This window comes from Melanotaenia boesemani, chromosome 8 (assembly GCF_017639745.1).
Source record: "Melanotaenia boesemani isolate fMelBoe1 chromosome 8, fMelBoe1.pri, whole genome shotgun sequence".
Lineage (NCBI taxonomy): Eukaryota > Metazoa > Chordata > Actinopteri > Atheriniformes > Melanotaeniidae > Melanotaenia > Melanotaenia boesemani.
Window position 1 is genome coordinate 34,889,568 of NC_055689.1, and position 12,625 is coordinate 34,902,192.

The 12,625-nt window shown below is 44.9% G+C and overlaps 3 protein-coding genes across 4 annotated transcripts in view; 2 read left to right on the forward strand and 1 right to left on the reverse strand.

The window, feature by feature from the left end:
* The window catches only part of lamc1 (laminin, gamma 1), a 55,973-nt gene extending 48,586 nt beyond the window's left edge, over nt 1-7,387 (forward strand). For both annotated transcript variants that reach the window (XM_041993391.1, XM_041993392.1), the window contains 10 exons: nt 118-323; nt 403-482; nt 574-711; nt 1,553-1,697; nt 1,789-1,938; nt 3,168-3,282; nt 3,370-3,569; nt 3,646-3,804; nt 3,893-3,992; nt 4,067-7,387. In XM_041993391.1, coding sequence (XP_041849325.1) covers nt 118-323; nt 403-482; nt 574-711; nt 1,553-1,697; nt 1,789-1,938; nt 3,168-3,282; nt 3,370-3,569; nt 3,646-3,804; nt 3,893-3,992; nt 4,067-4,323 — 1,550 coding nt within the window. In that variant the 3' untranslated portion in view covers nt 4,324-7,387. The remainder of the gene's footprint in view (nt 1-117; nt 324-402; nt 483-573; nt 712-1,552; nt 1,698-1,788; nt 1,939-3,167; nt 3,283-3,369; nt 3,570-3,645; nt 3,805-3,892; nt 3,993-4,066) is intronic.
* Nucleotides 1-12,625, forward strand: part of LOC121645098 (zinc finger protein 420-like) — a 1,096,702-nt gene that overhangs the window by 763,224 nt on the left and 320,853 nt on the right. The window lies entirely within an intron of this gene.
* LOC121645110 (E3 ubiquitin-protein ligase TRIM21-like) lies at nt 9,757-11,694 on the reverse strand. The gene has a single exon (XM_041993494.1). It carries the CDS (start codon nt 11,683-11,685, stop codon nt 10,042-10,044), a length of 1,644 nt encoding a protein of 547 aa, XP_041849428.1. The 5' UTR covers nt 11,686-11,694; the 3' UTR covers nt 9,757-10,041.

Below are 12,625 nucleotides of genomic sequence, written 5' to 3' on the forward strand. Positions count from 1 at the left end.
AGATCTAAAACCTTCTGTACATGATCCAGACCAGGCTGTCAGAACACTACAAACATTGTGGAACAATTATTTCTATGTCAGAACCATAACTAACAGACTTCGGTTCTGACCCTGCAGATGTGGACCGAGGCCTGCTGGACCGTCTCAACACCATCAACAGCACCCTGACCACCCAGTGGAACCGCCTGCAGAGCATCCGGAACACGGTGGACGACACCGGCGCTCAGGCCGACCGCGCCCGCAGCCGAGTTCGGGACGCCGAGAACCTGATCGACCGAGCCCGACAGGAGCTGGACAAAGCCAAGGACGCCATCGGCAAAGTGGTGAGTGAGGTCCCCGATGTCATGGTAACTAACAGATCCCGAAGGACATGTTGACTGATCCGATGCTGATGTCGTCCAGGACATCAAACCCACTGGCGGCACCGGAGAACCCAACAACATGACGCTGCTGGCCGAGGAAGCCCGAAACCTCGCCAACAAGTAAGACGTTAGCAGCGGAATCCATCGCACATGGCGTGGTTGGGTTTATGCCTGCAGACACCACAACAACCAACACTTTGTTTCTCCACAGGCATAAGATGGATGCCGACCAGATCGAGAAGATTGCCAAGGATGCCAACGACACGTCGACCAAAGCGTACAACCTGCTGCTGAAGACTCTGGACGGAGAGAGCAAGACCAGCCAAGAGATCGACGAGCTCAATAAGAAGTAGGTCCTACGTTTCACTCGCTGCATGATGGTTTTTTCCATCTGTCGTTTGTATGCAGTGAAATGAGCCTCATGCAATCCAACTTTTATTAAGCAGAGCTAAAGAATAAATACTCAGTAAATACACACAGTTTAGTATCATGGAGATATTTTAAAACAAATCATTTTAAATTAAATTAAATTTAAAATTGATTAAAAAGTAAACAGGAAGACAATAGAATGATGCTTCAACAGGAGAAATGTGTTCATGTTTATGTAGACAAGCGATGGAGGACCCACTGAAATAAAAAAGTATTAGTATCACAGTAATCCTGCCTTGATGATGGTCTGAAAATGCCACATAGGGAATGATCGGCTTCACTTCGGCTGCTGTAGGTGGAAGAAGTTCGACTTCATGACTGCTTCAACTTGATGGTCAAGCTTAAAATCAAAGTCCAGTGTAACGCTGAGGTTTTTAGGACTTTAGTTGTACCCGCATGTAGATTTGTTCTGGAGAGGGCATCAGCGTTGCACAAACCAAAACCTTAACCACGACTACAAAGTGCACAAACACTAACAGTGAGTCCTCCTCTGAGGCTTGGATGTGAATAAATGGATGAAGGGTCATAAAAAGATAACGGCTATTAAAATATCCATAAAAAAACCTGATCGCAATAAGCTAAGATGGACGAAGATGAAGTCCAACTGTAATAAATAGAATTAAATCTATAAATAAATGGTAGACTATTGTAAAAGACTGAAAAGTGAACAGTCCTGTTTAAAAAGGAACCAGCAGCATCCATTTTTAATTTTTGTTCAAATCAGCCAAAACGTTGGACAAAGAAACTTGTTTCCTGTTCAGGTACAACGAGGCGAAGGAGTTGGCCAAGAATCTGGAGAAACAGGCCAACAAGGTTCAGGCCGAGGCAGAGGAGGCTGGAAACAAGGCTCTGAAGATCTATGCCAACCTGACTAGCCTCCCGCCCTTCGACGCCAAGGCCCTCGAGGTAACTTCCCACAGGACGCGCTCAGTGTCAAACATATGAATGACAACTTAAATGTTTACAAACTCCCATCTTCACTTGGGTCTGTGATCAGGATGAAGCCAACAAGATCAAGAAGGAGGCGTCGGACCTCGACAAGCTGATCGACAAGACGGAGAAGGAGTACAATGACCTGAGAGACGACCTGAAGCCCAAAGAGCAGGAGGTCCGAAAACTGCTGGAGAAAGGCAAGAGTGAGCAGCAGGTAGGTCCAGCGAGCTCACCGACCGGATTCCTCCAGTCTCTAACCTCTAACACCCTGGCTCGGGTTTGGCTCACATTTTACATTTCTCTAAGCTATTTAAGGTTAGGATGAGCCAAAAGATGTAGTTTGATAGAAAGAAATTTCAGTGTATTCTCTTCTGTCACCACCAGATGGCAGTATACAGCAGGTTCCAGTTACAGTTAGTATGATGGTGCAGCCAGAAATATGTTCATGTCTCTGGATTCCAGGACAAGGAAACAATATGAAGCCAAACAAATAAAACTAACATTCAGACTACAAAAAAATAAATAAATGCAAATTTAAAAATAAATTTAACTCATTTTAGAAGCTGAAACCAAGAACGTGATGGTGTAACAGTCAGATGTCGGATTAAGACAATAGAAAGATTCAGTTTCTCAGGACAGAAACAAAGATGTTAAGTATTCTTTTCAATTTGGTTTTGTCTCAACCGTATTGACTTTTACAGTAACGCATTCATATCGCGTTAATATCAGTTCCTGATGCTAACAACAGGGTTAGCATCAGGCTGTTTTCTACTGAAAACCGGGAATGTGGTGGTTGGATGATGGAAAAATGAGTCTGGTTACAAGAAAAGAAAGGAGGTAGAGGAGGATGAAGATGATCGAAGAGGAGGGGACAGACTGAGATCTGACGTGAGAAAAGGTTAAACTCAGGCTTGTCCAGATTATGTACACAAACACCAACATAAGAACATCCAGAGGGGAGCAGATTCAGTGGAGGCTCAAAGTATTTGATTGCATATGAATTAAATGAGGAGTTAGGATGAATATTTACTTTCATTAACTTATTTTACGTGGACTTCTCTTCAAATAAGCCAAACTTTGGACAAACTTCTTGTTATTTAAGTAATTTACAAATCTACTCAACTTTCGATTTAAAATAAATTATTTAGCTTGTTAAGTATTGATTCTTTGCTGGAAAATGAATTGTTGGGTTTTGGGGGCATTTTTATGAAAATATTGATAAAAAAACAAGTTAAAGAAACAGGAATGTTTGAATGCATTTAGGTGCATGTATAATCTGGATTTAACCTGAAAAAAAATTGGTGGAAATTCGGATTGATCAGAAATTTGTAGAAACAAACTTCTTCTTCGTGTACTGTCCAGCTGCTAGCTTATGGCTAGTCAGGGTTAGCCCTGGAGCAGATGATAAAACATCTGTTTGTGTTTCTGCCTGTCGTGTTGCAGACAGCCGATCAACTGTTGGCCCGAGCTGATGCTGCCAAAGCTCAGGCTGAGGAGGCGGCAAAGAAAGGCCAGTCCACCTTCAGAGAGGCCGAGAACATCCTGGACGACCTCAGAGGTACCTGAACGCCACACAAACAAAGCTCCCGCTGTTTCTGACTGATGATGTACACCTGTGATTTGGTTCTGCTCTGACTTCCTGCAGACTTCGACAGGAGGGTCAACGACAATAAGACCGCAGCCGAAGAAGCCATGAAGAAGATCCCCGCCATCAACGCCACCATCATGGCCGCCAACGAGAAAACCAGGCAGGCCGAGGCGGCACTCGGTAACGCTGACGCTGACGCCCGAGAGGCCAAGAAAAAGGCAGAGGAGGCCGAGAGGATCGCAAGCAACGTGCAGAAGGTAAAGAGAGCCACCGCCTGCTGGTTCCTCAGTCCTTCTTTCATCATTATCACCATCATCATTACTGTCCTCGCAGGGCTCTGCCAAGACCAAGGAGGATGCAGAGAAAGCCTTACAGGACACCAACAAGCTGGACAAGGAGGTCGACGACATGATGGAGAAGCTGAGTGAGGCTGAACAGGACTTGGAGAAGAAGAAGGCTGAAGCCGACCGCGACATGATGATGGCCGCCATGGTACGGGCTACTCCACGTTACCCTGGGTTATCCCGCGTTCCTGCACCGTCTTCCTCAGTAGGTTGCTGATGTTGTTCTGTCCCCATAGGCGTCGGATAATGCCAAAGAGGCGGAGGACAACGCCCGCAAGGCGAAGAGCACAGTGAAGACGGTCCTGAAGCTGATCATGAGTCTGATGGACCAGCTGGGTAAGAACCAGACCTGGTCTGTCACCCGCCTCAAAGTCCTGTAGACGGCTAACTGTGCTGCACTTTCTCTGCAGGAAACATCGACAAGGTGGACCTGAGCAAACTGAACCAGATCGACGAGTCACTGAAGAGGGCCAAGGGGAAGATGGCCGACAGCGAGCTGGACAAGAAGCTGAAGGAGCTGAATGACGTGGCGCGCACTCAGGAGGAGATGATCGACGACTACGACCGGCAGATCCGCGAGATCCGTGCCGACATCGCCAACCTCAACGACATCAGGAACACATTACCTGACGGCTGCTTCAACACGCCGTCTCTGGAGAGGCCTTAGCCCCGCCCACCTCCTCCATCCGCCACGCCCCCTCCCCCACTCACGTCTAACACTCTGGCAAACACGCCGACTTTTACCAAAACAGTTTTTTACCTTTTGTTCTGATCCTCATGTCTTTGCCGACGTTTCAGCCACGTTCACCGGAAGCAGCCGCTTCGTTTTTCTGAGACGTGGTTTCGCTCCAATGAACTCAGCGGCGTTGAGAAGCCGAGAGCCGGAAGAACCCCGGAGAAAAACAGAGCCACAAACCCGACGTGACTGCAGTCCGGGCGACTCTTCAAGCCACACGCAGTGAAGGAACCCTCAGCTCCTCCTCCCAAAGCTACAGCACACAAACAGCAGGGAAACACGCTCACTCCTCTTCCTCCGCAGTATTTCCACCTCCAGCAGGTGGCGGCGTCGAGTTAAACCACAAGAACTCTGCCGAAGTCCCAGAAATAATCCGAGTGCACCAGATATAAAAATCATGATGACAGCTCGTCTGCTTAAACCTGATCCCTCCAGATCCAGGTCCAGTTTCAGTACTGGATCAGGACTCCATATGGGGGATCGCTTCCTGTTTCTGACTTCCTGCTCGGCTCCACCTTTTCCTTCGTCACTGCACCACCAACATTATGTCAGGAGTCGTGCTGGTTCTGCAGTAACGCCTCCGATCCACAACTTCTGGGCTTTTCTCTCGTATCTGTAACGATGACATAAAGTCATTTAACTGGATTCAGAGTCGCGAAGCAGCAAACAAACGGTTAACTCCACGTTCAGAATACGTTTTTTTTAACATGTTTACAGGAAAACTTCAACGCCGCCTCCAGCCAGGTGGGGTTAAAGTGTTTATTTGATAAAACCGGACGTGTTTGCATCGAGGCAGCAGGCGTGCTGCATTTTATGTTTGATGCTTTTTCTCATCTTTCAGAATCTAATTAGTTAATTTAGTTTCACCGGGATGAAAATGGTGAAAATATTCCTGCCGTTCATTTCTTTTAACACCAGTTAAAACTACTGAATACAGAGAAAACCTGAAAGACCGGCTCTGACTGGAATCATGTCCTGACTTACCGATTGCAAGTTAAAACTTTTTAAATTTCTGTTTTTCCTTTTACGTTTTTTTTGGTGCTGTGGTATTACCATGTGTTGTTCTGGGACTGAGACGATTATTTTCTTACATTTTTGTCAGATAAACTGAGAAATTAACATTTTTATGACCTGAGGGAAATCTGACGTTTATAAAAAATAAAATCTGAAATTCTTGCCTGTCGTTACAGAAGATGAAGTTTTACGGATCAGAGGTGGTGCTGATGTAATTCCTTTACTGAACACTACAGGGCAGAGTAAATGAGATGGAATTTCTTAGAAAAAGAAACAAAATTCGTTGTAGGGAAGGCAAACTGACTCCTCTTTGTCTGATAAACCTAAATGATCCTGCAGATGAAACCATGACGATGTCACCAACACGTTCCCGTTCAGAAGATGTGAATGTTGTGGGAACTGGAAGCAGTTTTTCTTTTACAAGAAAAAATCATCATAACCCTTAAAGCCCGACTCAAGGAAATTAAAATTTTTTAAATCTAAAATCTGAATTTGGCCCTTTAACAAATGTAAAATAAAAATTAATAGAAATTATTTTTTTATATTCATCATTTATTAACCTGTGATGTGAAATTATTGTAGTGCAAATGGTGTCCACCAGGGGGCAGAAGACACGCATCAGATTGTATACGACAGGGTTTTCATCAAAGATTTTACCATTAAGTGATGCAAAAGGTCTCAAAGTATTCAGATACTTTTGATAATAAGACACACACATCTGGCCACATCTGGTGTGTATCCAGCTGCATGAACGTTAGACCGAGAAAACCAAGTCCAGAAGATGTGATGGAAATACGCTCGAAATTTGAACGACACCGTAGGAACAAGATTTCCGTTTCATGTGAAAACGTTTAATCTTCCAGATGTTTGATGTGAAAGTTGTGGGAAAAGTTTTATAAGAAAAATATTCACCTGGTTCCGATACACTCCGGTCCTTCCCAGGAAAACTGTGAACACTCGTGCGGGACTTCGGCGTTTCGTCTTTGTTCCTCGTCGCGCTCCGACACCACTTCACGCTCCGACGTCCTTACACTACAGACTGAGTTTGTGTCGCTGCTTTTCACACGTTAACACCTGTTTCCAGGCTAAATCCAACACTATGCAACTTTGTACATTTCTGCGTAGCAAGAATTTTATCTGATACACTGGTGCTAATAATTATTTTAAATGTTATATTTTTGTGTGAATGTTTTTTTATTATTATGACATAGAGAGAGGAATTTGTTCTTTGTGTAAATATAAATGATCGAGGACTGGCTGATTTTATCACAAATGAAACATGCAAACTGCCCAGTTCTGTTTTTATTACAATCAATCAACTGAAACCTCCAGCTAAAGTATCTATATCTATGATAACGTCTGTGGTATGTTATTATTATTATTATTATTATTATATATGCTTGCTTGTATACAAGGCTCATGCTGCTGCCTTATAGCGATGCCATTACTTTGTGTTGTGTTGTGTTGATTCTTTGTGGGTTTTCAGGAGTTAAATCAACCGAACTGAGTTTCTGTCATCGGTCAGGACAAATTTTTTCACATTTCGCATGTTTGAATTTGTGCCTTCAGGTGAAGCTGAACCACATGAGGGTTTCCACGTTTTATTAAACATGAGTTTTGTTGGTGTCATGCTGCCGCGTGTCGGTACTGCAGCGGGTTTTACAGAATCAGGTCCTGACTGGTCACAGTCCAAACAGAAGCAACCGTCGGACTTGTGTTGTTTTTATCTCCTCTGATCAGAAAACAACGTCCTCGTGGTGTCCACCTTTGTGTCCTGAGCCGTGCAGCCTGTGCAGCTCCTGCAGACGTGATGTATAAACAGTATTTTAAGTTATAACGTACCAGATGTGATGATGGAGGTGATGAAGCTGCACAGCCTGCAGGATGCTCCGTCTATGTCCTGTTTCCAGCTCTGTGAGGACCTGACTGACCCTGTAAATCCAAACTTAACATTTCAATAATAAAAAAAACTACTACAGGAGCTGCTCTGTGTGTGTGGTGGTTTCCTCTGAATCAGTCTGGAATCAAAAACTGAACCAGTTTGTATTTTATTTTCCCTTTAATGGCTGAGAATGAAGTTTTTTTAAAGAATAGTTTGAAAACAAAACTTTTCATTATTCTCTCAGACAAAAGTGTAAAAAGTATTTAGAAAACTTCAAACAATAATGACTAAAGAAATTATTGCTAACAGAAGACTTCTTAACCTGCTAAACCAACATTTTGACATCTTCTTCTAACATGTCTGGAAACGTATGGGAAGTCCAGTTGCTGGAGTTTTAGGAGAGGAATGTTGTCCCATTCTGGTCTGATGCAGGATTCTAGCTGCTCTACAGTCCTGGACCTTGGTTGCTGGAGTTCTGCTTCCATGATGCTCCAGATGTTGTGTACTGGTGAAAGGTCTGGACTGCAGGCAGGCCAGTTCAGCAGCCGGACTCTTCTCCTGTGAAGCCATGCTGCTGTGATGGATGCAGGATGTGGTTCAGCATCGTCTTGCTGAAATCTGCAAGGTCTTCCCTGAAAGAGACGTTGTCTGGATGGGAGCAGATGTTGCTCTAAAACCTCCATGTACTTTTCAGCATTGATGGAGCTTCACAGATGTGGAAGCTGCCCACGCCATAGGCACTAATGCAGCCCCATCCCATCAGAGATGCAGCTTTTCACCTGTCCACTGATAACAAGCTGGATGCTCCCTCTCCTCTTTAGTCTGCAGGACACGCCGTCCATGCTCCTTTTACACCGATAGGCTTTTGTTGCTCCTGTTCCACTTTTTACAAAAGAGTTGCTGCCATCAGATTCACAATAAGCCATGAAATAATAAAATGTCTCAGTATCAACATCTCATATGTTGTTTATGTTCTACGTGGAATAAAATGTGGCTTGATGAGATTTTTGAATCATTGTATTTTGTTATTTAGTCCCAACATTGTTTGAACTGGAATTTAAATACATAATTGACCACTTCTATTTATGTTAATAATTTCTTTGCATGTGCTCTTTTAGCTTTTAATTTTATGTCGTGACTGTGATTGCATGTGTTTCTAGTGCAATTCAAAGGGTCGCCTGCAATTGTGTTTGTACTCACATGTACCCTCCACACCTCCACTCTGTCCCCCTGCAGCTCCTCTACCTGCACATCAGAATATGCTGAGACGTCCTCTGCCTCCACCTCTAACCTGTCTGTCCCCTGAGACGTCTTCTGCCTCCACCTCTAATGTGTCTGTCCCCTGGGACGTCCTCTGCCTCCACCTCTAACGTGTCTGTCTCCTGAAACGTCCTCTGCTTTCACCTCTAACCTGTCTGTCCCCTGGGACGTCCTCTGCTTTCACCTCTAACCTGTTTGTCCCCTGACACGTCCTCTGCCTCCACCTCTAACCTGTCTGTCCCCTGAGACGTCCTCTGCCTCCACCTCTAACGTGTCTGTCCCCTGGGACGTCCTCTGCCTCCACCTCTAGCCTGTCTGTCTCCTGAGACGTCCTCTGCCTCCACCTCTAGCCTGTCTGTCTCCTGAGACGTCCTCTGCCTCCACCTCTAACCTGTCTGTGCCCTGGGACGTCCTCTGCCTCCACCTCTAGCGTGTCTGTCCCCTGGGACGTCCTCTGCCTCCACCTCTAACGTGTCTGTCCCCTGGGACGTCCTCTGCCTCCACCTCTAACCTGTCTGTCCCCTGAGACGTCCTCTGCCTCCACCTCTAACGTGTCTGTCCCCTGGGACGTCCTCTGCTTTCACCTCTAGCCTGTCTGTTTCATGCAGTCAGGTGAAGGAACAACAGGAGAGACTAAACCAGAACAAGGGAGGTGATCCACCACCTTGCCACAGTGGAGGGGTTTGCTCATCCGAAGAGCCTAGGAGCTGTATTGTCAGGGCCATTATGCCTCTGGTAGGGTCTCCCATGGTAAACAGGTCTCTAGAGGAAAGACCAGAAAAAGTGAGGCTCAGATGGCCCCTGTGATGAACGAAAATGATGGATCTAGGTTTCCCTTGCCTGGACGCGATGACTGGGGCCCCCCTCTGGAGCAAGGAAGTGAGGTTGGGCAGAGGCGAGCGCCTGGTGGCCCTAAACCTATTATGCAATCATGCTCAGAATTATCTCAAGTAACTGCAGTTAAGAATCAATTATTAATTAAAACCATCCTAATTTTTATAACAGAATTTCTTTACTGAGTCTAAACTGACCTGAACCAAACTGTGAAGATAAAAAGTAAGAATGATATATAACATTTTAAATGTTTTAGAGCTCAAGAATCAGGACTTTCTGAAAGTATGTTGGACCAATTTAAACTCAACAAAACAACACTTTCTGCTTTATAAAACAATTTCCTTCGTCTTGCCTTCTATAAAAGAACAGCTGAATGACATGATTTTAAAGCAAGAAAAGAAAACTGCTGCACAATATTTAACATTTCTGTGTCAGGAGCACATTAAGATAAAAATGATGATTAAAGGTTAAAAATGAAAGATGGAGACAGACAGAAGTGGAATGAGCTGCAGAAGAATCCAGACGTGAACTGGTGACTTGTTGCTGAGGACATTTACAGCCTCATCACTCCACTAGTAGAACTTCACCTACAGAGACGCTCAGAATGAACGTTTTTATGAAACAGATCCAGTCTTCATGGAGCTTCTCTAGAAAAAGCATCAGACTGCGTGACTGACAGGACAGATGATCAGAGGAGCTGAGTTTTCACCGCCATCATTCAGACCAGGACCAAAGTACGGGTGGAGTTTGTCAGTGAAGCAACAGCCAGTAGAGGAGAAGATCAGAGCTGCAGTATTTACATCATAAAAGGAGACCAGACCCCCCTCATGGTCTACAAACACCCCCACCTTCTTAGGAACAGACTGGAGATGGAGACGGACTGGAGGACTGCCGATAGCTTTGTACTCAGTTCCATCAGTCAACCAGACAGTCCAGAAACCATCCTGAGGACTCAGTCTGACGTCTCCCTCCATGTTGATGGACTCGCTGGCGACTCCTAAATCCCAACCAGATTTTCCTTTAACCAGAACCTCAAAGTAGAATCTTCCTGAAGAGAAACTCTGACGTCCTAAAACGGAAAGACAGTAAGAAAATATCTCTGGATTATCTGGTACTTTCTTCTCCTCATCACTATCATGGACTTGTTTGTTATCCACAGACAGGATGAGGTCTGGATGTGCTGTATCAGGGTCCAGAGTAACATCCACTGCATACTGCTGGACCTTCATCAGCTCAGACTCAGCGAGCAACTTCTTCATCTGGGTCCTGATTGTGTTCTTCAGCTGATGTACAGCTCTCATCAGAGTCCCCTCATATGATGGCAGACGGACTCTGACCTTTGTCCAGTTCTTGATGGGTGGAGCAGTTTTCAGGGACGAGAAGCTTTGGAGGAGGTGGAGGTGGTCTTCAGAGCGTGAGAGCTGCTCCACCTCTGAGCTCCTCTTCATCAGCTCAGAGATTTCCTGTTCCAGATCTTTGATGAAGTCTTCAGCCTGTTTCTCTGTAGTTTTCTGCTTGTCTTGGATCTCCTCTACGAGCTGGTACAGACCTCTCTGAACAGACTCCATCAGAGCAGTGAAGACCTGAACACCTTCTGCTGTCTCTCTGTCTGCAGCATCTTTACTGATCTTCATCGACTCTTTCAGCTCCTGAATCTTCAGTCGTCTCTTCTGGATCATCAGCTGGATTTCAGCCTCTGTCTTCCCCAGCTCTGCCTTCTTTCCTTCATATTCTTCTCTCAGAGGAACAAGCTCATGAGTCTTGTGGTCTAAAACAGAGCAGAGCATGCAGACACATGTCTGGTCGGTCCTACAGAACAGCTCCAGAGGTTTATCGTGCTTCCTACACATCCTGTCCTCCAGGTTCTCCACAGGCTCCATCAGCTGATGTCTTTTCAGACGTGAACATGTCTGATGAGGCTCCAAGTGAGTCTGACAGTAGGAGGCCAAACACACCAGGCAGGACTTCAGGGCCTTCAGTTTGGTTCCAGTGCAGACGTCACAGGGAACATCTGGTTTGGCAGCTTGTTGCTCTGAACTGCTGCTGCTGGCTTCCTGCTGAGCTTCACGTCTGAACTGATCAGACATCTCCCTGATGAAGGTGTTATTGTCTAGATCAGATCTCGTCTTGAACACTTTTTTACACACTGGACATTGGCAGTGGTCTTTATCATCCCAGTGTTGAGTGATGCAGTTCTTGCAGTAGTTGTGTCCACATGGTGTGGAGACTGGATCAGTGACCACATCCAGACAGATGGAGCAGAGAAACTGAACCTCAGATCTCTGGTTGCTGCTGACAGACATGTCTGACCTCTGAGAACAAGAATCAAAGGAGAGAAACAACATTTTAAAACACATCCAGTGTTCTCCAGAAGCTTATAAAAAGAAATAACCCCTCTAATAATACATCCTGACCTTCATTAAAGGGCCTTCATTCCTCTACTAACACGCACAGATTCATTAACATAATAGATTATTTTAATCTACATTGAGCCTATAAACCTAAAAACCACCAACCAGGCCAGAAATCTGGTGTATTCATGGACCCAGACCTTAACTTTGAAAAACACATTAAGGGAACTATAAAGTCAGCCTAACATATGAAGCGTAAAAGATGTGATGTCTCAGCAGGACCTGGAAAAACTAGTCCAGCTTCCATCTTTAGTCGGCTTGATTATTGTAACAGTGTTTTTACAGGTTCTACCTAAAACATCAGTCAGACACCTGCAGCTGATCCAGAACTCTGCTGCTCCAGTCCTCACTAAGACCAAGAAAGTGGACCACATCAGTCCAGCTCTGAGGTCTTTACACTGGCTGCCGGTCTGTCAGAGGATAGACTTTAAAGTTCTGCTGCTGGTCTAGAAAGCTCTGAATGGTTTAGGACCAACATACATCAGAGACCTCTTGACCCAGTATGGACCTACCAGAACCCTCAGGCCATCTGGATCCAGGTTCTTATCAGTTCCAGAGTCAGAACCAGACATGGAGAAGCTGCATTCAGCTTCTATGCTCCACATGTCTGGAACAAACTCCCAGAAAGCCTCAGATCAGCTGAAACACAGTTTATTTAGATCCAGGTTAAAGACCCACCTGTTCTCTGCTGCATGGACTAGTTTTTATTCACAGTCCAGAACTGGTTCTTTAAACTGGAGTTTTTAAATTTGGTCATGTTTTATTACTATTTTTATCCAATGTTCTTTCTTTTGCCTTTTCTTTTGCTTTTAATTTTAAATTATGCTTCTTG

Coding starts and splice junctions, on each gene's coding strand:
- LOC121645110 (XM_041993494.1), bottom strand. CDS start 11,685: ATGTCTGTCAGCAGCAACCAGAGATCTGAGGTTCAGTTTCTCTGCTCC.